This window comes from Pseudopipra pipra, chromosome 13, assembly GCF_036250125.1.
Source record: "Pseudopipra pipra isolate bDixPip1 chromosome 13, bDixPip1.hap1, whole genome shotgun sequence".
In the NCBI taxonomy this organism is placed as follows: Eukaryota; Metazoa; Chordata; class Aves; order Passeriformes; family Pipridae; genus Pseudopipra; species Pseudopipra pipra.
This window is the reverse complement of record NC_087561.1, coordinates 2,998,418-3,020,736: the sequence shown is the minus strand read 5'-3', so window position 1 is coordinate 3,020,736 and position 22,319 is coordinate 2,998,418. Positions and strand designations below refer to the sequence as shown.

The window sequence follows — 22,319 nt, the reverse complement described above, 5'->3', positions numbered from 1 at the left end:
TATTCCTCAATTAGAGACACTATGAGCAAAAGTACCTTGAAAGACAGTACAAAAAACTCCCTCATCTTTTCAGGGCTGTCCTTGAACTGTACAGCTAAGTTCCAAGCTAAAAAAGACAAAAAAAATAGAGACTAGAATAAAAATCTTCACTGTTACATGTGTGCCCATCAAATTCTAGCAATAAGCAGCTCACATTCTACAGTTCTATTTCTTAATCAAAATGTCATCAACAGCTCATTTAACAGTAAGAAATACTGTTATTAGTGATTTGTTAAAATAGCTTGTTCATGCTTTCAAACTTTGTCTTGATAATTTCATCACAACCAAGTATCCCACCTACCACACACCCTGCTCACAAGAGCACGAACTGGAAGAAGCATTTTCTTAAATTAGTAAACTAAGCTAGCATATCAATGAATGCAAGTGTTAAACAATATTCCCAAGACAAATAAAAAAATGAAAAAAACCCCACACCTTGAAACATTTTTCATTTTACCCCAGCAAGGTCAAATACAGGGCAATTAAGCACACAACTCTTTGAGTAGTAAATGGACGAGCAGCTAAAGACAATCAAATAATTTATGTAGGAGAACCTGACCCAATTAAATGCTCAGATTCTACAGTAACTCTCACATTAATTTATCCACTAGGACATGGTTTTGTAGTCTCCAGTTTGTTTATTCTGTGAGTAAGAATGCTGTCTTGGAAAGGTCATGGTCACCACAGATTCCATTCATGCTCATGGTCACTGTATTTGACCTCTGCTGCTTCTCTCCCCACTTTGCTCCTCTTTATTGGAGCACGGTTACATTGTGAGGATGTGTGCAAAAGCAGATGTCTTCTGTTATTGATTTCAGCTGTTTTCTCTCCTGTATATTCTGATAGAAGAAAGACTCTGAAAAATTGGTTTTATTTATAGACAGCAAGCGCACTGATTCTTTACCAAAACACTGTAACAAAGACTACAAAATGAGGATCCAGAGACAACACTTTGGATAAAGCTTAGTACAGCTCCATGGGAGCTGCATTTTCCACTAGAAAACACTTTATCTGTGATAATATTTGCTGTTTAGATTTCAGACACTGTACTGTAGTTCAAGGCAAACTCCAGGACTGCTGACTTAAAGGACAAATGAAGACAGTCTGTATGAGTGGCAGAGATAAACTCAGCCCGCACCAACCATACCAGTACACTCATCTGAACTCCATAATTCTTATTTTGCCTACATGAGAATATGCATAGTCACGATCAGCAGTAAGGGTTGTTTTGTTTTTTTTTTCTTTATTGCTCTTAGCAGCATTTATTTTCAGACATTTAAGAAAAACATTATTCTTTCTATTTTCCTGATTTTAAATTTTACCTCTGCAACAGAGTCTTGGTAGAGAAGGTGTAACTAAGAGAAAAGTGGTGAACTGTGAAGAGTGGTACCATGGACATATACAACAATTCCTGCAGTGAAAGGAATAATGCATCAGCTACCCCTTCAGGCAAACACACCTTGTGTGAGCATTTGTCTTGACAACTGGCTTAAAACACAAATCATGTCAGAGAGTTTCAGAAAACAGAAAATGCAGCAGGAGAACTTTAAGACCAGTTAAAGCAGCAACTGCCAAAGGTGACAAGTTTTATAAATCTACTACCTCTCTAAACACTTCTTTCTTCCTTAAGGTCTGGTTAAGAGGAGGTAGAAGAGATTTAGTTTAGATTTTGAGAGTGCAACCTACCAACTTTTCTAAACCAGTGAGCTTCAAGGATCCTCATGTCCCCTGCAAATTTCTCTTCCATGAAAGACTCAGCAAGTCTCTTGCGAGCTGCAGAAAATGTATTGTTCACATTTGTATGTTCAAAAACATTTCCAAGCCTAATCATTACACTACAAAACACAGGTTTCCAAAACTCCCATGTAATTCCTGATGAAGACTTACTCTCACAACTTAAATCTCATATTTTTCACCTGTAAGCCTTATTAAAAAAAAAAAATCAAAAGGTGCCTCAAACATCATTTTATAGAAGATGCCAACAAGTACATCAAAGTTTACTGACACTGAAGTCTTAAGCAGAGAAGTTTTACCTAATTTCACAAGAAGTTGAGGGCTTTTAAATTTAATAACAGGTTTGAGGCCTTTCCTCTAGGAACCTTTAATTAATTTAATTCTACTCTTCATTCTCTTCTACTTGAAGTAGTACTGCAAGTTTTCAATAGCAAAGTCCTGTAGCACTGAGATCCAACTTCACAACACTGTTGAATGTCCAGTTTTAGTTTTCACTGATTTCAGTGGGAAGTTGGGAACTGGGACTGACAAAAGGAGTCCAAACATTTTGTTGGTATGGACCTAATCATATCATAAAATGTTCACATATGGAAGAACTCCAAAAAATGTAAATTAAACAAAAGCATACCCAAGTTCAAGTAAGTCAGTATTGAATTGATATCTTCATCTCTAGAACAGGGGAAAAATTAAGTTTCAGAAAATTGATTAGCTTTCTCACAACAGAACACATTATTTATGTTGGAATACAACTCCATAATTATGGATATATTCATTCTTCTCACCCAGAACTTCTGAAAGATATCACATAAGTGTCAAAGTTACAGAGATTGCTTAGCTCACATCCTTCATTAGAAATACCTGACAGTCTGATGCATTCATTAGAGAGGAAGGCAAAGAGCAAATATTTAAAGAAAAGGTTATACAACTAGAAAATATGTTCCTATGTGATCTCATTAGGTCAAGCTGGGAAGTCAGCTGGGTGGACATTTTACTAGCACAAAAAATGATCTCTTGATTAGTCTGCAGGAAAAGAAGCCCAGCAAGAAAACATTACACCATTTGTACAACAAGAAAGTGTTTTTGCAAATGGACTCACCTTTTCTCTTCCTTTTCTGCCATGACTTTTGATAACATCAGACGAACCAAACATCTGAGAAAAAAAGACAATGAAGAAACAAGGGGGTTTTTTTTCAACAGTGTACTCTGTCCTAATTTTCCAGAAGGGATCCCTCTTTTCTTCCTTATGCTATCAGCCCGTGGAACCCACAGAAGAATTCAAAATGTCAAACTGAGAATAAGATTGTGCTATTTCCCACTCCATTGCCTTGTTTTGTATATCACTTTGTTAAATCATGTATTAGTAAGCAATCGTGTAATAGTAAGTAAATAATGTACTTTAAAATAAATGTACTTTAACAAAGGCTTTAAGTAAATATTGGAATAAATACATGTGTCTCACAATATTTGTTTTTATAAACAAGATGGAATATTTCAAGAAGATGCCACTTTATCAGAGGACATAAGCTAACTGGTATTTTCACCAAAAATATTATTGCAATTCCATTAAAATCACTGTTGGTCACATGTTCACACCACAGTATAATCATAAAATTCAGAGAAACTAATAATTTGCTTGGGAGAGACTTGCAACATCTGTAGATATCAGGAGTTGAGGCTTGAGGTACATCTGCAGCACCAAAAAGACTGCTAAATAACATTTCATCTAAGCACTTTTCCATTTTCCTCATTATAATATTTTTCAAAAAGAAACCAGAACAATTTCTCCTTCCTTGTAAATATACTGAATTCTTACTTTAAGGCTGCAAATAATTGCTGGTAGTCTTGTAAATGTTCAGACAAATACTCCAAAGCTTTGATAGCCACAATTTGCTGGTCATTCTGAAAAGAAATTAAAACATGTTTTGTATATACTGCACTACCTCAGTCACTACAAAAAATAACCAAACCAAACCAACAACAACAACAAAAAAAAACAAATAACAAAACAAAGCAACCCCAAAGCAACAACATATTCCAGAGGTCTGTGCAGTCTATGAGCAGGAAAAAGAACAAAGGATTCTGCACAGAATTGCCTCAGAGTGCAGAGAAAACTCTAAGGAGAGATCACACGACTCCATGCACAGAGAGCCCATGGCAAGAACAGGACTAGCACAGGTTGGTAAGGCTTTCATGCCTTACAGGGCTATGAACAAAGCCCTAATAGCTTAAAATACAATCAACCAGTTCAGACATCACTCAAGTCACCAACCAAGAGGCAAACAGGAGGGACAAAGGACTTTTCATTCTTTCATTGTTGGCTTCTGTGTGTTTTGTGCACAGGTTCCCCCTCCCACATCAAAGATCAAACCCCGGAGGCAGAAGACGACGTAACATTTTGCTAAGGAAAATCTTACAGAAATACACCATGTCATTTCCAGATGCCAAGATTTATAACTCAGAATCCTTTCTTTTTCTGCAGAAATTTTAAAAGATACCATTTCTTTCTATGAGAAATTAATTTCCACTTTGCATTACACAACACAGTGGAGTGAGACCTTTGTCGCAGAAGCATGAAATACTTAGAAATCCATGAAATACAGAGAAATATTAAAAGTAGGCCAGGTTAAAGAGGTTACAGCTGTCCTACTTACATCAACAAAGCAAAGTAAAGGCAACATTATCTGCTCTACCTCTAATGCAATTTGGGCAGCCAAACTCAAGAGGTTAGTGCCTGTATTTTTATCCACTCCCAGCTTGTCTTCATTTTGCAATGTCTTTTCTGCCAGCTTCCCCATCTCAACCACTGCTTCCACAGCTGAAAGATACATAGGGAAGAAATAACATTTTTTATGGAAGCAATTGGAAGGTGAAAAGTTCTACTGTTTTAATGACTTCTGGAAGGCTATAATCTTTCTTTTTTTTTTTAATGAAAAACCAAGACAAGAAAACCTGATCATACCAGCCCTTCTCCACAAATCTGCATTTCTTCCTAGGGAGGTGCCAAAAAGCTTTCCAAGCTGCTAATCTATGGAAATAAGGATGCCATACAAATGATACTCATCTCACATCTTAATTTTTGTTCTGCTAAATAACTGTTTGTCACCAAAGACAGAAGACTTTCTCTAATACGCTGTCTGGGCGTCATTCCAAGCTCCCACATCTTGGCTCATGCTAAGGGTGCCACTGCTTTTATGTTCACACTGTGCTGTGGTTCCCACTCTATATTATGTGAACAAATTATGCTCTCATTAAAAGATGTATAGAGAAGAATTAATTGGCAGAGAACTCACTGGAAAATAAGATCTGCGTGTTATTCTGTATTCTAAGCAAGCAGAGACTGTGTTTCTCAATTTTCATTACTTGAGCTCAGATTCTCGTTAAAATACGAAATAGCAGAACTCATTATAAAAAAGAAAGAGGCTACAGAGATATGTCATTCTGCAAGTCATCTCAGTAATTCATGGGTTTTTTTGGTAATTCCAGGCTTTATTTGTCCAGAGGAATTAAGAGCAGTCATAATGGTTCCCTTAAGGTTCATTTAGCTCAGTATCCTTTTTTATATTGTATATGGATACAAAAATATATGAAAAGCAGTGAACATACAATGCTTCTCACCCTGGATTGCTACTACAACTTCTGCCCATGGGAAGATTAGAGACTTCCTAGCCAGAGGCTCCATCCAGACAATATCAAATACAGCAATGGACTCTACATCTCACAAGCTCTGTGCAAAAAACAACCCACTCTGAAAATTTAAATCTGCAGCCTGACAGTTTCAATGACTTCAGAGACACTTCTTCTAGCAACTCTCTACTGTGTCTTTCTCAAGATAAACAGTCCAAATCTGTTTAGTATTTTCTAACATATTTAGAACATATTTAGCAGTTCTTCTCCTTATAGTGGACCCTTTATCTTTCAAGTTTTACCTTTATCAGTGTCGTTCTCCATCACTGCAATCTTATAGACACTGAATTTAGTAAAGATGCTGTTTGGATCACACCTCTCTGCTTCTCTAACTGCCTCTTTAGCCTATTCACAGAAAAGATTAAAGGAAATCAGTACAAAAACATCTTGAAACTAGTAGTACATAATTTGCAACAGAAAAGGGCTAAAAAGATATGGAAAATGTTATGGTTACATTGTTGATATTTATATAATTACTCAACAAGTTTGGTTTGGCAACATCCTCCCTTGAAAGAAAAGTGATGAGACCAGAAGATGGCACTGAAGGCTGACAATGACCAGAAAGGAAAGAGCCAATTTCTCAAAATCAGAGCTACAGATTCAGAAAGCAAGAGAAGCCCTGAGAATCCTGAAATATTAAACTCCCTTCTGTCACTTTGAACTGTGAGGTTTAACACCTCCAAACCAAGAAAGCCTGCATGGGTAAAGCAGGTGCACTTCTCTGCAGATGTAAATTTAGTCCCAATGACATAGCTACAAAATAAAAACAATGCAAATAAATACATAAATATGCCTACACATGTACTAAATATACCTTGTCAATTTGTTTCAGATGAAAATAGCAAGAAGCCATGTTCCTCTGCAGCTTGGCCAAGTTCTGATCTATCTGCCTAGGTGTGTAGAAGCTGACAGAATAATTGTACCAGTGAAGGGCTTCAGAATAGTTTTTCTCCTAGGAAATATAAAACCAGAACAAAAAAAAACCAAACAAACACAAACTTATTTGGGTGATTAAACTACCTCTGTCCTCCCAATTTTTATTTAAAAAAAGGTCATAGAAAATGAAAGATTGAGAGAGTCAGGTATATTCTAGTGTAACTTTTCCCCCAGAAGAACCATGCTTTGCCTGATGCCCCCCCAGGACAAGGTTGCCCTTCCTGGCTGCCAGGGCACTGCTGACTCATGTTCAACTTGCCATCAACCAGGACTCCAAGGTCCCTTTCCATGGCACTGCTTTCCAGCTTCTCATTCCCCAGTCTGTCTGTACATCCAGGTTGCTCCAGGTGCAGAATCTGGCACTTGCCTTTGTTACATTTCATACAGTTTGTAAGTGTCAAGATACTGTGAGAGACAGTATCCAAAGCTTTACTGAAATCCAAAGAGATTACATCAGCTGGCTTCCCAGATCAACTGGGTGGGTGACCTTGTCCTAAAAGGAAATTAAGTTTGACAAGTAGGACTTCCCCCTCCTGAACTAGTGTTGGCTATGACCAATGACTGCATTGTCCTTCAGGTGTTTTTCAATAACTCCCAGAATAATCTACATAATTTTACCAGGCACTGAAGTGAGACTGACAGGCCTGTAGTTTCCAGGGTCGTCCTTCTTGCCCTTCTTGAAAACTGGGATAACATTTGCCAGCCTGCAGTCAACTGGGATCTCTCCAGATCCCCAAGACCGTTCAAAAAACATTGAGAGAGGCCTCACAATGACACCAGCCAGCTCTTTGAGTACCCTTGCATGAATCCCACCAGGCCCCACAGACATACAGGGATCCAGCTGGAAAAGGAATTCTAGCCACAACTTCCCATGCACAAACCTTGAGATGAGGCTACCTGAAACTCGATTTTGTAACAGAAAACAGCACCCAGATGGATGAAAATAAAACTAGTGCCAGCTGGAACAAGGATCTTAGTAACAGTTTGCACTTTAACCAAAAATAGATGTATCAAAGAGGTCAGAAAGAGATTTTCATTTTCACTGATATAAATAAGAACACTACTGTTTGGTCCCAAACCTCATAATGTTTGGCAGCTCTGTCCCACAAGATGATGTGCAGCTGATTCAAGGTTTCAGGCAACAGCTGTTTCCCAGTATAATGACCTGAAAAGATACTACAAATCATCACTTTACAAGAACTTTAACAAGTACACTGAAAAGCATCTAAGAACTATCTGAGAAAGACTGTCCCATAGCCTACCACAAAAAACTCAACATAGCACACAGCAATAGTTTCAGTCAGGACCCAGTGCTTCATTTTTGTTCCTGAAAAAAACAACTATCAAACAAAAAAACCCCACCCACCCAAACAAAACTCAAAAAAAAAACCCCTGTGGGTAAGAGAAAAATATTTTCAAGCTTGAACAATGTAAATGTGGCTCTTGCTCCTAGCTTGATGCTGTGTGAGACAGGATCTGTTTTACAGCAGATCTGACAGTCCAAAAATATTACAGTGCTACAGGTGCCACAGACATGAAAAATAAACTGCTATTCAGCTGCTCAAACAAGGACCTGCAACCTGTTTTAATACTGAAAAACAAAAATACATTGGGCTGGATGGACAAAGTATTAACATTACACAGAATTTCTCGTAAATGTTTCTAATCCCACATGTGGCAGTCACAGAGTCTGCACTAAGAAGGAGGAATTGCTGTAGCAAATGAATTTAACCCTGAGCTTTATCACGATTGTCATTTGTTATGAAGTTGAGAGCTGCCATGTAGAAGAAACTTAAGGGAAAACAGACACAAAGAGAAAGAAAGATGAGAATAAGCAAAAAAAGTGAAAATTAAAATTCAAGACCTTAGCCAACCACATCCAGCTTTCAGTAAACAGCAGCAAAAGACGGATACAGACCTATAATAATTTCTTCAATCTTCTGCTTAGCAAGCAGCTCCCTCTTATTCTGCAACAGGAACTCGATGTGGAGCAGGGTAATTTTTCCAAGGTCAGGTGAAGATTCAAATCGTTCAGGAACAGATTTCAGAAAATCAAGACCAACTGATTCCCTATTCAAACAGATGCATTTTTAAGAGTCTGCACCAGAAGAGCTGTTAATTTTCCATTCTAGATATTCACATATTCATGCCATGCAGAACGTTTCTCATTCAATCACACTGACAGAATGAATCAAGGTATGAATTTATTACAGTTCATCTATTCAATGGCAGCTTCCTATTAGCACTTACTTGTTCCACCGTATTCACAAGGGAGTTTACTCCTCCCATTTGCTTCAAGACAGAAGCATATACATAGGTAATTATGAGGGAGCATTCAACAGGGGGAGATTTCATGCCTCTATTTATTTTGCTGTAACTTGTTCATACTTCTACTGCTTTTCACAAGAACGATTCTAGGACCCCAAACTCATTCTGAGGGTTGTTTAGAAGAAAGATTTCAGTCCGATAATTCCAGACATATATTAAAACAACACGGGGAATCTTAATCATTCCAAAGTAAGGCTACAGCACTGCAGACTGCCACTAAACTTATTTTACTCCCTGTTTTGTTGCTGTCATAATCAGTATCACCTGCTACAGGAATGACAGGCTCCCTCTCAAAACTGTTTACCTTATCTCAGTGAGCTTTTATTTAAAATAAAGCATGACTGTATAATACGATGTTCTTTGCTTACAAAGGAACACCTACAAACTCCAAACATTGTGTTTAGCCCACTTAATGATGCTTTCCTACCTTCCATGTTCCAGCAGCAGTTTAGCAGTATTCAAACAGAAGTCTAAAGACATCTCCAAATGCAGGAATTCTGCGAGAGCTAGACAGAACACAAAACACTTGAGATTATTTAATCAACTTTGACACTTAACTACTCAAACTACCATTTAGCTCTTACAGCTTCTTTCAAAGACAGAAATAAAATGGAAAAAAACAACTACAATATAATAGATCTAAAACAAAAGGAAGAATAAAACATGTCTATTGTGTTTTGACTTTCCCAGTTCAGCTAATGTAGTACTACAGAAAGGTGACAGACTGATAGCCCTGGAATTCTAGTCCTCCTTCTTTAAACAGGAACAGCAGAGGCTGCATTAGTAGCACAATCTTTTGCCTCATGCTGCCTTCCATCAAAATATCCCGCCCTTATCCAGGAGGAATGACTTGAGACTGAGGTTAGTGCCCAGGCTGTGTGCAGGATCATATTGCAAACTGAAATCAGCATCTGGATAACTCCTTTGGGAACAATGACCACTATGTCTCACACTCCAAAACCAGAACGACATTTAACTAATGAAGATTCCAACAAAGCACACAAGAAAGGATTTTTTTTCCTATGTACAACACAGTCTTCCTGGATATGGAATAATAGGACCTTACTATGAAACCTAAACAGAGGTGTGATACCTGCATTGATATCTTCATCTGACGCTCCACTTTTAAGAAGAATTTTAACTTTCAAAAAAAACCCTGCTGGATGCGTATCCTCCTGCACAGTGACAAACAACACATTACTTGGACAGCTCTTTGTAGAACACAGATCCTGTGAGAGTACAGCACATTCATAACACAGACAAATATTAAGAAATCACATACTCCCCACTGCACTCTTCAGTTCCATTTTAATGACTGAAGCAAGACGTAGGCAACTTACGTAATATTTTCTTCCTAATTGCAATGTGCATCTTTATTATTTATTCTTATACTGCCAAAGGCCATGAGAACAACTAAACAAGAGATGTATGATTTTCATTTTGCTGTGGCCTGGTTTTGATACTTTTAAATAGAAGCTGAACAGTACCCAGTGATAGAAATATTTCCTTCTTTCCTATGTGTGAATTGGCTGGATTACTTTAGAATTAATATAAGTAGAATTCAAAGTAGCTTAGAAGAAGAAGAAACTTAGGAGGGAATAACAATGGAAACAACTGGAAATAATGAAGACTGTATACTACAGCTCTCCCTAAAACTACAAATTTCAGGCTCTAGAATAAACATTTTCTTCTAGTTTTCCATACCCTCATATAATATTAAAATGTACATTTATCAAAAACCATGATAAAAACACTTTCCATCTCAAAAAGTTTTGTGATAATAAATACAACAGAAAAAGACAAAGGGCTTCTATACTGTAGTAGCATGTTATTTGAATGACTAAAATACACTGCCTTTTATCCTGATCTCATGAGCACATGCATCATGATCTGTCTGAAAGTTCTAACAGCATGTGGAAAAATGAATTTGAGCTTTCATTTAAAACAAAATTTTATACTGAAAACTTGTTTTTTATGAAACAGATAATGAAAATTTTTAAATTACCAACCAAAGACAAATAGGAATGTTTCAAATTTTATTTACACTAACCTGAACAGAGAGAAGCACGAAATTAATTAAAGTCCTTATATGGGAAACAGAATTTATACAAGGTCAAGATGCCTCACTTTAATGACTGCTTAGAGATATAAGATATATTCCTTCAGGGTAGCTGGTATGCTTATGCACCTCATTTTTCAGGTTCCAGAAGAAATACAGTCGTGTTAGTAAAGTGCAATAGCTAAACTAATTGTTTGAAATAAAACTGACGTAGCACAGCTACAGCTTTCAAAACAGAACTCTGGTGCTTGCTCAAATATTTGTACAGATGGGACCTCAAAAAGTAGTATGGACTTATCCATTATAACCCAAAGCAAGAAAAGAGGAGCAGAAAAACTGGTATAGACCTCAGGTGGCCCACGCTGCAGTTCCTCTGTTTGTACAGTTCTCATGAATACAGGTGTTGGGAGGAAGGGGTCACAAAGCAGAAGACTGGTGACTGTAAATGGCTCCAGTGACCTTGCAGGTGATAAGCCCTGATAAGCCCGTGTGAACGGCCTGTGATCCTCTGGCATGGCCCCAAGTTAAATTTGCCTTTCTGTCCTCCCATGTGCCTCTGCCTGGGTGTGGCTTTGGGGATCCCCAGTTAAGGAGGTAACAGAAATAAATTTACTCTCTGTGTGTCAGCTGCGGGTTCGTGGCTGTCTCAACCGCCTCTCTGGGTCGACTCACACGACACGTCAGAGAAATCTTAGTCATGTCATCATCAAAGGGCCTCACTGTTAATAGACAGGAGGCAGTAAGGCAGCTCTACACCTACACACAAAGAAGTGTTCCTCTACAAAAAGAGCTGGGAACACCAAAACGTACTTAGGAGTATAAAAAAACTAAAGAAAACTACACCTCCATCTGTTGTCAAGTGTTTAATGTGGTCCATATTATGTTAATAAATGCCTGAGTTTCATCTATTGCAATCCATAAAAAGAGTAACACATTATACCTGATTTGCCAAGTTTATGGCTTTCAATGCCTTGTCAAGGTGCAGAGTGCAATCCCACTCGAAATAGGTTGTGGCTAACAAACGTAGCACTTTAGCCTGGAAAGGAAAGAAATAGCCACATATGAACATACATATGAATAGAAAAGACTTAAATTCTAAGGTCATGAAAAATAAAAGCTCTTTGAGTCAAAAAATTGCCTGCCTCGTATCAGGCATATAAGGAGATTGCTCAGTTATGAAACATATCCAGTCTTAAAGCACTGCAGTACACACAGGACATGAATCAGAGTTCAGAGGAGAACAGAAGGGTAGCAAGGAAAATCAGAGACCTGGAAAAAGCAGAGTGAAGGAAGAAATTGAAAGAGCAGGAGGGACACACTTCACTGAGAGAAAAACAAACAAAGAAAGAAACAAAACCAAACAAGATAAAGACATACATTATAATGGTTTTCAAATACATAAATTATTTATATAAAGAGGAAGAGATTAAAATCTCCATATCCGCTGTGGGGAGTAAAAGGATTAATAAACTTCTCAATGAGGCAGACAAACATCTATCAGAAATGACACAGCTGTAACTGATGATGTACTGAAAGAAGGGGAAGGGAAGAAGGGATGGTCTTTCAGGGTCTAGATTCAAATGTGATTTAAGGGCACTCATCAGTGATTGAGCTCTCAGACTGATGCTCATAGCAACTGAACTTGCAACTCTGCCAAACTTCATAGCAAATTCTAAAAAGGAGGCCAAGAAATCACTGGTCAGGTTTGGCACATAAGAGGCAGATGATACACTGGAGTCAGTTTAACAAAATCCTTCTATTTGAAAGCAGATATTTCTCTATTTCTTACCTGCATTTCTTTGCCAACAGAATATTTCATGTCCATCTTCCCAATGTCATAACTCTGGCTGTCAATGATAAGCGAAAGTCAGAAACAAATGGGATAAGAGAGATAAATTCAGTCAGTCTTCTGATAGGTGCAATATTCCTATTCTTAACCAGTTAGAAACCACATCAATCGCACAAACTAAGTATTCACACAGTTTTAACCACAGAGATTTTGTAGAAGCAAGTGTTCTCATTCTCACCTGACACAGAATATAGTCATACACAAAAGCTATTCATGACTGGTCTCAAGATCACAGCAGATCAATAGCAGAGACAGAACCTGGGAGTCATGATTCCCCATTCACCTTCTAAATGCTTAAATGGCAGCACAAAGGACCACTCAGGAGAAAACTCTGGAGTAACTCCACAAAACCAGATTCTAAATAAAGAACTACTAGAAAGAAAAACAATAACTGGGCATTTGTTTCCTGATCTAATATGTTCTCAGATCAGAGAAATCTTAACCCACTAGATGGAGCCACATCTCTTCCACCAGATCATTTTCACTTTGCGAAGCTTTATTTCCTCCTCAAATTCTGTCATCGGGATTTGGTATTTCATTTTCCACAAGAATAAAACATAAAATTATCTTCGAAGCACTATCTGTAATTAATTCTAAGCATTTCTACTTTGTTGTCGCAAATCCTCTGCGACAACATATGTGACCACAATTATTTGGGATTTTTTATGCTGCCACTGATTTTCTTTTGACCATTTAAAAGAAAAAGAACAAGAAGACATAAACCCAAATTTTCTGTGCTGAGGCTGTGACCATTGCACGAGGATACTCTTCCTGATAGCCTACCTTTTCTCACCCTTAGTAGTACCACAATAGTTATTTGGATCCTACCCAGCCCATCTCTAACGTTTCCTTTTTCACCTTGATGTTTGTGTTTTTCATCAGTCATGGATTTGCTCTCAATGAAGCACCTCTTCATGAGAAATTCAAATACTGTTTAAAACAGATCAGTTTAAAACTGGTCAGAAGAATTCATCTACTCTCTTCCAAAGTTTTCAAATCCCTTCACTGTCATTTATGAATGGCACAAGAACTGGGAACAGCCTCTTCAGGAAAATAATCTTTTTTGAAGAAGTCTTAGGGAGAGAATTGATGAGAACCATGGAAAGATTTCATTCTAATGACATGGTAATCAATGTGGGAAGCAGACATAAATTTTAGGCAACAGAGTATGATCACCCCAAAGTATCTGCTCAGCTAATTTGGTTCAGCTAAAATCTTTTATTCTCACATTTTTAATCAGGCCTCTACTTTCCCTTGCTCTCCTCTTTCCTTCACATATATTTTTACATCTCAAAAGCAGGATTTTATTTTGTTTGTCCCTGCACATTACCTGAGCCAGAAGGAGCTCTCTTCATACCTCTTGGATTCATAGGTTTCCACTCCAAAATTGTAGCAGAGGATTGACAGGTAACAGGTCTGCAATAAAAGACTCCTGCTTCTATAATGTTCTTGTAAAACATCTTTAGATCTGTGGAACTCCAGCCTCATGTTCTTTAAAATGCATTTTATTTCAAAGAAATAACCACAGTTATCACTTTTGGCCTTTTACAAGGAGATATTGAACATGACTAAAATGGAACTATAATTGTGTAGGAAAGGGAAGCATCATTAACCAGTCCAGGACACACAAAACAGCAGGATCTTGAAACACACAAGGAACACAAAGTTCCTCAATAAATCACACTGAAAGCACTGGAACTGTGTAAAATAAACAACAAAAATTAAAACTTGAGAGGAAAAACTGGAATATTACAACCTCATTTTTAAAAATGACAACAAAAGTTTAATATATTTCAGTGAAGAGGACTCTACCTCTTCCATGATAGGCTTCTTCCCAGCATGTCTCTTTGGGGTTAAAAACAATCATCTGCATCTAAAGTTTTAGGAGAAAACCATTTTTGAATGCTTGCTTATTCAGAGCACTGTTGCTTTCTGCTTTACCAATCAGCCCTGGCAACATCTGTTCATAACAACTTGTCTTTCCTTTGAAATTATTTGCAGCTGTCATATGTCACCCATAGAAGAGACAGAAAAATCATTTTATATGCTAGCAGGCTGCCAATATTTACATCCATTTTGTCTCTGCGGTAACTTTTTTTTTTTCCCAAGTATAAATGATGTTTCTTGCAAGTGACTCAGGCAAAAATGAGAAAGGTAGTACAACATCTTGCTTCAAATTTATTATTTCTTTGCAAAAGCACAGACTCAGTAAGCATAAACACAAAAAAAGATTTGAATCCCTTATTTTTCATAAGTCCCCTTGTGAATGTTTTCTTTCCAGAACAAAAAGCTGGCTGTACTGAGTACTGGTTCACAGACTACTGATGATCCACAAGCTGCAAATCCTCTCCAGCTGGTCTGGGGTGCCACACACCACTGTAACACAACGATTTCCTTGGGATACTCTCCAGGTGCTCTCTGGTGCAGTGGGACTCTGGCAGAGTTAAGGACTGACAGCTACCCAGCAATCCAAAAGTTTCACTCAGCAATCATTAGCTCTTTCCTTTTTCTTATTTCTCTCTTTAAACCAGAAGTAAATTTTATCTCTCATGATCAGAAACCTTCCCTCGTCTGCATCAGTGCTCCTGGTTTGTGAAGACAATTTATTATGAGAAGTTTAATATTGTTTAATGAAGGAGATCAAGCGGAAAGGATTAAATTCAGTTAAATGAGAGCAGGAATGCAAAGACCCCAGTGAGCATTTTCAAGAATTCACAGTAAGAAGCTCTGCTCTTATGATTCAGATCAAAGCCAGACCCCTGCAACCACTCAGATGCATGTGAACGAGGCCTGTGGATCACAAAACCCAATTTAAAATCAGTTAAACTGATTAAAAACCCAAATAATCTTCTACCGTATTTCCCATACTTCCCTTTCAGGATTTGCATCTGCCTCTTTGAATTCTATTGCCTACAGAGACAGGAACAAAGTGTTTCCTAAGTACTGGGAAAACATGTAAGCAGAAGAAAATAAATGTGGGAAAGTTTATTCTGATATAAACATATTAGACTTTTATCTTTGCCAACAAAGAATTAGTCTGCATATGATAGTTTGTTTTATCTGTGTCACAAGAAATACAAAAAACACAGTCTAGTGCAATGGAAAGCCTCTACAGTTTCATGAAAATTAAGATTAATACTGAGGGTAGTAATAGACTTGCATATCAAAAACTTAGTAACAGCTCTTCTCTTGGCCCATCTGACCCCAGGCAAAAGTTCATATGGGTACAAATGAAGATAGAAGATCAAGATGTAAAATGCAGCCGGTTCTGTAGAAGAGCAAGTGGCATATTCAATTCAGAAATCTTTTTGCCTTGCTTGTGGATTTGTCTTCTTATTGTTTAGGAAGAGTTTATCATTCTATTTCAAATTCTCAATCACGAGAAGCAAGAAAAAAAAAATTCACTTTGAAAAAAAAAAGCCTGCTGTTTTCACACAAAATTTTTAGTAAGAAAATTCCAGAGGAACCAACCACAAGAGACACACAGTTCAGAGTACTCTTCAAAATTTTATATGGCACATGTCATTCCTTAACAGATAGAGAGGAAAGCAGGTTCTTGAAGTTTGGAATGATAAAGAAAGGATGATTTCACTTACTTCTTTTGGCAATTTCATCAAAATATCTTTGCAGCGCTGCACACACCTCATTGCTTTCTGAAAATCCCCTTGCGCAACAGCCTAAGAAAGCAGCAGAGCAAGCCAATAAGCTGTTAGTGTGCTACTGGTCTTTAAAATTCATTACAAGACTGGTTCTTTAAAATAGGACTTGAGTTGGGTTTTTCACACACAGTAAAGCAAAGCCGGGGATTAGATATCTGTCCTTACAGTGCTGTAATAATTCTGTGTATTTCCATATATATTGCCAAATGACAAAGTCATCCAGAAAATCACTGCAGTCCTCAGGTAGTGTGCAAAGGCCAAATGCATGGGACAAGATCATTCAGATGCTAAGATGATATAGCATTTCAGAAAATCTTTCATCACCTCTCCTTTTTGTCTCCATGACCAAACTAAAAATTCTGGGCACTGCTTTGGCCTGTTTAAGGCAGCTCCTGAGAATTTTGGAGATACCACTCCCCTTCTAGATACTGGGGTCAGCAATGTGATCAACAAAAGCAGGAAACTACATTTTTTTGTATTAACACTCCTATGTCTCTCATACTCTACAGCATTGATAAAGGACTCAGACACTTCAGTCAGGCACAGCAATTCCTCACAAAGCTTAGAATTTCTAAATTACATACTTGGAATTACTGTAATTTGTCTTGTTTATGCCCTAGAAAACCTTTAGCACTTTTTCAGGCCTCTGTCATATTGGGCCAGGCTTGTTTTTTTAAAAACTATCACCATGACTCTTACCTCGCTGTACCATGCCAGAGGTTAAGACTTCAAACAAAATATCAAACATCACGGAAATTGCTATTTCCAGATCTTGTAATTTTGTACTGATTCTCCCACTGCTTAAAGCCTTCATATGTGGAAAGTAGCATGTATGAGGTCATGGAAGAGAGGGTATTCATGCATAGCAGGATCTCTGATGGCATATAATATTAACAGCTTTGAGGATGTTCATGAGTTTGCAGAGTCATCAAAGTTGTAAGTTGCAGAAGACTTTGTACAAGTGCAAATACTTGTTAGATATGGACCTTGGCTATGTGCTGCCAGGAATACCACCTTCATATACCTTCATCAGCCTAATTGCAAATATAAATGCAGTATGATGAGTGTTCTAAGTGACTACACAGCAAAAGTGTACATGTGACATGAACTCAGCTTGGGGGAGCCAGGCTCCACGCCAGTCCTACCCCTCTTCTTCAGCCATGCACAGGACACTGTTGGAACTGACACATTTATGATTCATACAGGCAGCTGTTTATTTTACAAACAGCCTTGCCAGCCAAATCATAGAGCAACAAATCTGAACTGGAAGATACAAACACCACGGCAAAAATGACTGCGATAAATCAGGGGAAATTAAAAATCATTAAAAGATTGCAACACTGAATGCAGGCACGAGATCTGCTATCTTACATCTAAGTGAAGGAAACATATCCCTCAGCAAGTCTTCAATGCCAAGCATTCAGGTATCTAATAACTGGGTCAGAGTTTCCCTCTATACCTCTCACGACTTATAAGGAAAACTGTGAAGAACACGTACTGATTCAGCTTGATAAGAGAGTACTTTGAAAAGGTTATTCTCCACATCAGCTCTGTGCTCATGAATATCTGCTTCACCATCGCTCCCCTTACGTAACTTTGCATACAGCTTCTCTATGTTCTGGAAAACAAAGCACAGGCATCACCCAAGGAACTTACAAAGAGGTGTGTATGTAAGAAATTAAAACTGGAAATTAAAACTTACACCCACGGCATTCTCTAGAAATCCATCAGCAAGGTCAGCTTTTCCAACATCTATCCATCCTTTCCCAGTTTTCATAGACATCTGAAGGAGAAAATGGTAAGTCCTTTATGAAAATAGTCACTTTCAAGAAAGGCAAGGTAAGATCTCATTTTCTTGAGGTGTATCTAACACAGCACAAGGGTACTTCAGCTCTGCAATTTCTGACCAGCAACTCTCACTTCTGAATGAAGTCCTGAACACTTCGATGCAGCATAAGAATTATGGTGCCCTCCTCAACAATATTATAACATACTGAAATAAATGAACGTGTTGCTCATAACACATTTTGCCCTGTGAAAAGATGTGATGCTAACCAGACATTCCTAACTCCACTGTCTCAGCAAGGTAAAATACAGGTCCCACTTCAGCCTGTACTTTGTTCTCTTAAAAGGGAAAAAACGGGATCATCAATTTTATCTTTCCTCAAGTGATGAGAAGAGAGAGTCAGCAATACTCCTGCCAAAACACCAACCACCCTTCCAGAACTACACATATATCTCTATTCCCTCTCCAAAACAAGCATCACGAGATTTGAAGACTTCCCTGGGGGATCAACTGTACCTCATTGCTCACCCACAATTAGCCTTACCAAAATCTGCCTTCGGATGGTTCCCTCGGGAGGATCTGGGCCCTCACAAAGGCGGATCAGTCTGCAGGCAACAAACCGCACTGCAAGGGAACAGTGCAGCCATTCATCAGCTTCCTTTGCACTTTTGCTTTGGCTTTGGGTTTTGTTTAGTTTTGTTTTTTTTTACAGAAAGTCAGGCCCTGCCATATCTGAAAGGCTGTTTGGCATTTGAAATTAAAAGAGAGAACAATTCGAAAGCTTCGGGAGTCAAAGTAAATCTGAATTTTAGCCAAGATGATTAAAATTGCTATTCAGGCAGTAAGGAATAAAAAAATGTTCTCATTAAAATACCTATTAAACAATTTTGAGAGAGTTTAAGGTAAATACATGGTATTCAAAGACTTAATTACATTGCAGGTGCTCACAGTAACATGTCTTGAGAGCCTCAAAATAGCCTTGAGCAAAATAAGGAAATTAAATTTAATAATCTTTACAAAGAAAAAAGAAAAAATATTTTCAGGCCTTCTTTATACATCAGGGATGGAAAAGACACCACTTACTGTATTTAAAACAGCCTCTCCCTGGCCCTTCAGCTGTGATCTGAGAGCATTACACTATTTTGTGTAAATTTACCCTTTTCCCTTTACCTGATACAATTTATATGATGTAGATTATACATAATTTTGACTATAATCCCTCAAGACAAGAATGTAGGCCTGATACTACAATCCCATAGAACCACAGAAAGAACACATTGAGGGAAAAGATGAAAAAGCTCACTTCTCCTTTCCCCCAGCCCTGCTCCAGGCTACCAAGAGAACCCACCATTTGTGTACCCAGCTAAAGCAGGTCAGTAAAAAGAGGATTTAGTTTTTCTGTATATAAACATTGATGAGATGATTAAAGAAATTATTTCACTTGATATAAACTAAGTGACCAACAGCCTAAATTTTACATCTGTTTTATTTCCATATATTTTGAGATTAGAACCATGGCATCAGAAGGTAAATTGCAGCTTCCTTGTGCTCTGGCACAGAAATGAGGAGTGATAAAAACGCCTGCACTGATTGTGAGCTACAAGAAGGTACTTATTACACCTCCCTGAACAGTTTATACAAGCCCAACTGTACATTCTCCTCTCTCTACACCCTATCTGCAAAGCCCCAAACAAATCTACAGCACTACATATGTGCCTGTCAGCAGAGAGCTGTTCACTTCCATGCTGCAGCACGGGGAACACATTTAGGAAGGTACAGAACATACGTACGTTTGGCTTTTTGCTCATCATTGACAACAGCACCCGTGTGTTTGGCCACAGCCCAGTTCCACAGGCTGACTGCACTCTCTTCAACCTGGATGGGAGAATTCCATGAGGTTTAATTTTGTCCTGCATGTGAGTCCCATTGAAATTTACTACTGGAAAAAGAACCATCTTTCACATGTACCACAGTAATGACCAGGTTTGTGCAACTCCCTCTGGCGTTGCAGTCAAAGGTGTGAGTTTTCCATAAAACTGTCACACGATCCCACAGGGACATCTTGAACAATGACCTGAAAACAGGCATGCTGAGTGGACCACACAGCATTTCTTCACCTGTAGGTATGGGTCATTCAAGTATACACAGCTGGCAGGAAGCACATACTCTTGTCATAAGCACATTTCATAAGACATAGTCTTACAAAGGCTATTTCACACCTGAAAACACGAGAGCACTTCTAAGATGAAGCAAGATAGGACAGAACATGACTATGTAAATCCAAACTAAAGAGAACTAATTAAATCATATGGCAAGCAGCACATATATGTCACATCATCCATCAGTGCCTTTGGCTTCAATTAGAAATTCTACATGAAAGGGAATTCTGTAAGGGAAGTGCTGGAATTAAGATGCATTCGAATATGTTCCTAAACAAATGCCATTAATTGAAATGTCCTAACCTACATTTCTACCAAGTCCAGACTCAGAAAAACATGACCTCACTAACCCCATCCATCTGGGATGCAAATTTCTCAGAAACACTCAGAGAGAAAAAAAATTTGTGCAATTTCACATCACCACGTCCAAAATACAACTGAGTCCCTGGCAGCCTTCAGAATATATTATGTACACTGTAAACAGATTTAAGATCTGAAGGGATTGGAAAAGAATTGTAAGAATCTTATCAGGTCTGAGAAATATCTGTAGTAAGGCTTTATCTCTTTTACGTATCAAAAAGAAAACTGAGTAGCTAATTATTTTAAATACCTACATTGGGAACCTTTTGATATTAGCAGCTGATAAACTTATAAATATAGAAAATGAGTACTTCCCACTCTAATATTATGTACTGGGTTTACCAGGCAGCTAAAATGGCGTGCTTGCTTGTTCTCTTCTTCCTCAAGTGTCTGCTCTCATACAGGATGAAAAGGACCTCTCCTCTGATCAAGTACCAAACTGTTAACGCATCAGTGCTCTCTGCTTGCATTTTTACTTGAAATTACAGTTAGATATCACTAGAAATTTGAAATAATAAAAACCTGAACATCACCAGTAACCAGTAACTTTTCCCATTAGCATCATAGAACAGTTGGGGTAGGAAGGGACCTTAAAGACCATCTTGTTCCAACTCCCTGCCCTGGGCAGGGACACCTTCCACTAGCCCAGGTTGCTCCAAGCCCTGTCCAATCTGGCCTTTGACACTTCCAGGGATGGGGCAGCCACAGCTTCTCTGGGCAATCTGTGACAGGGCCTCACCACTCTCACAGGGGAGAATTTCTTCCTAACATCTAATCTAAATATACCCTTTCAGTTTGAAGCCATTCCCCCTTGTGCTATGCCCAAAGTCCCTCTTCAGCTCATTGGGTGCCCCTTTAGGTACGAGAAGGGGCTTTAAGTTCTCCCCAGAGCCTTCTCATCTCTGGGCTGAATACCCCCAACTCTCAGCCTGTCCTAGGAAGGGTGTTCCAGCCCTCTGATCATCTCGGTGGCCTCGCTCCAACAGATCCGTCCTTCCTGTGCTGGGGACTCCCGAGCTGGACAGGTGAGCATCCAGGTGAGGTCATTGCAACACACTTTTACATTTAGGATCGACATTTCCCATTGATTTTTAAAATGTAACATTTCCCACTTTATTTTGGGCTACCACGACTCAAAAATGAACTGTTTTGTGTAGTGCCAAACACTGATCTTCGCCGCCGGGCGGTGGCGATGGGCGGCGGCAGCAGCGGGTGTTCGCAAGAGCTGCGGCACCAACCTGGGCGAGGCCCGCGGGGTGCGAGGCACTCGCACCTCCCGCTCCCTCAGGCGGGCCGGGAGCGAGGGGCTCTCCCTGCGCCGCCCCCCCGGCCTCCTCAGGGAGGCTCCCCGCCGCCTGGAACAGCTCCTCGGTGAGCGCCGCGATTCGCGACGGCGCCTCCTCCCTCAGCAGCTCCCGCACCAGCCCTGCAACACAGGAGGAGAGCGGGGCGTGACACACAGCCGGGCGGCGTTTATCGGGGACGGAGAGCCCGCGCCCCGCGGCACCTTCCAGGGCGGCCACGCGCGGAACCTCCATGGCCGGGGCGGCCCCTCAGGGGCGGCTCCGTGAGGGGGCGCGGGACGGTGGGAACGGCGCCGCCGCACTGCGCGTGTGCCGGCCCGGGCCCAGCGCTCCCGGCGGACCTACCGCGCCGCCGATTGGCTGTTCTGCTCCTCCGCCCCGCCTCCCCGCCCCGAGCGACAGCTCTCTCAGCCAATCGCGCG

At 39.3% G+C, this 22,319-nt stretch overlaps 1 protein-coding gene across 2 annotated transcripts in view; it reads right to left on the bottom strand.

Annotated features, from left to right (window-relative positions):
• Window positions 1–22,249, bottom strand: part of TEX11 (testis expressed 11) — a 29,411-nt gene extending 7,162 nt beyond the window's left edge. Inside the window, exons 1-22 of one of the 2 annotated variants that reach the window (XM_064669692.1) lie at window positions 22,101–22,249; window positions 21,832–22,019; window positions 19,865–19,949; window positions 18,619–18,698; window positions 17,991–18,071; window positions 17,787–17,906; window positions 16,226–16,306; window positions 13,960–14,045; window positions 12,570–12,627; window positions 11,721–11,816; window positions 9,815–9,896; window positions 9,149–9,227; window positions 8,312–8,463; window positions 7,473–7,558; window positions 6,272–6,409; window positions 5,700–5,802; window positions 4,464–4,588; window positions 3,587–3,672; window positions 2,870–2,923; window positions 2,402–2,442; window positions 1,726–1,812; window positions 36–106 (exon numbers count right to left, since the gene is read on the bottom strand). In XM_064669692.1, the coding sequence (XP_064525762.1) occupies window positions 36–106; window positions 1,726–1,812; window positions 2,402–2,442; window positions 2,870–2,923; window positions 3,587–3,672; window positions 4,464–4,588; window positions 5,700–5,802; window positions 6,272–6,409; window positions 7,473–7,558; window positions 8,312–8,463; window positions 9,149–9,227; window positions 9,815–9,896; window positions 11,721–11,816; window positions 12,570–12,627; window positions 13,960–14,045; window positions 16,226–16,306; window positions 17,787–17,906; window positions 17,991–18,071; window positions 18,619–18,698; window positions 19,865–19,949; window positions 21,832–22,019; window positions 22,101–22,131 (2,010 nt within the window). In that variant the 5' untranslated portion in view covers window positions 22,132–22,249. The remainder of the gene's footprint in view (window positions 1–35; window positions 107–1,725; window positions 1,813–2,401; window positions 2,443–2,869; window positions 2,924–3,586; window positions 3,673–4,463; window positions 4,589–5,699; window positions 5,803–6,271; window positions 6,410–7,472; window positions 7,559–8,311; window positions 8,464–9,148; window positions 9,228–9,814; window positions 9,897–11,720; window positions 11,817–12,569; window positions 12,628–13,959; window positions 14,046–16,225; window positions 16,307–17,786; window positions 17,907–17,990; window positions 18,072–18,618; window positions 18,699–19,864; window positions 19,950–21,831; window positions 22,020–22,100) is intronic. The other variant, XM_064669691.1, reaches the window with a different exon arrangement.
• Between the last annotated feature and the right edge of the window lie 70 nt (window positions 22,250–22,319).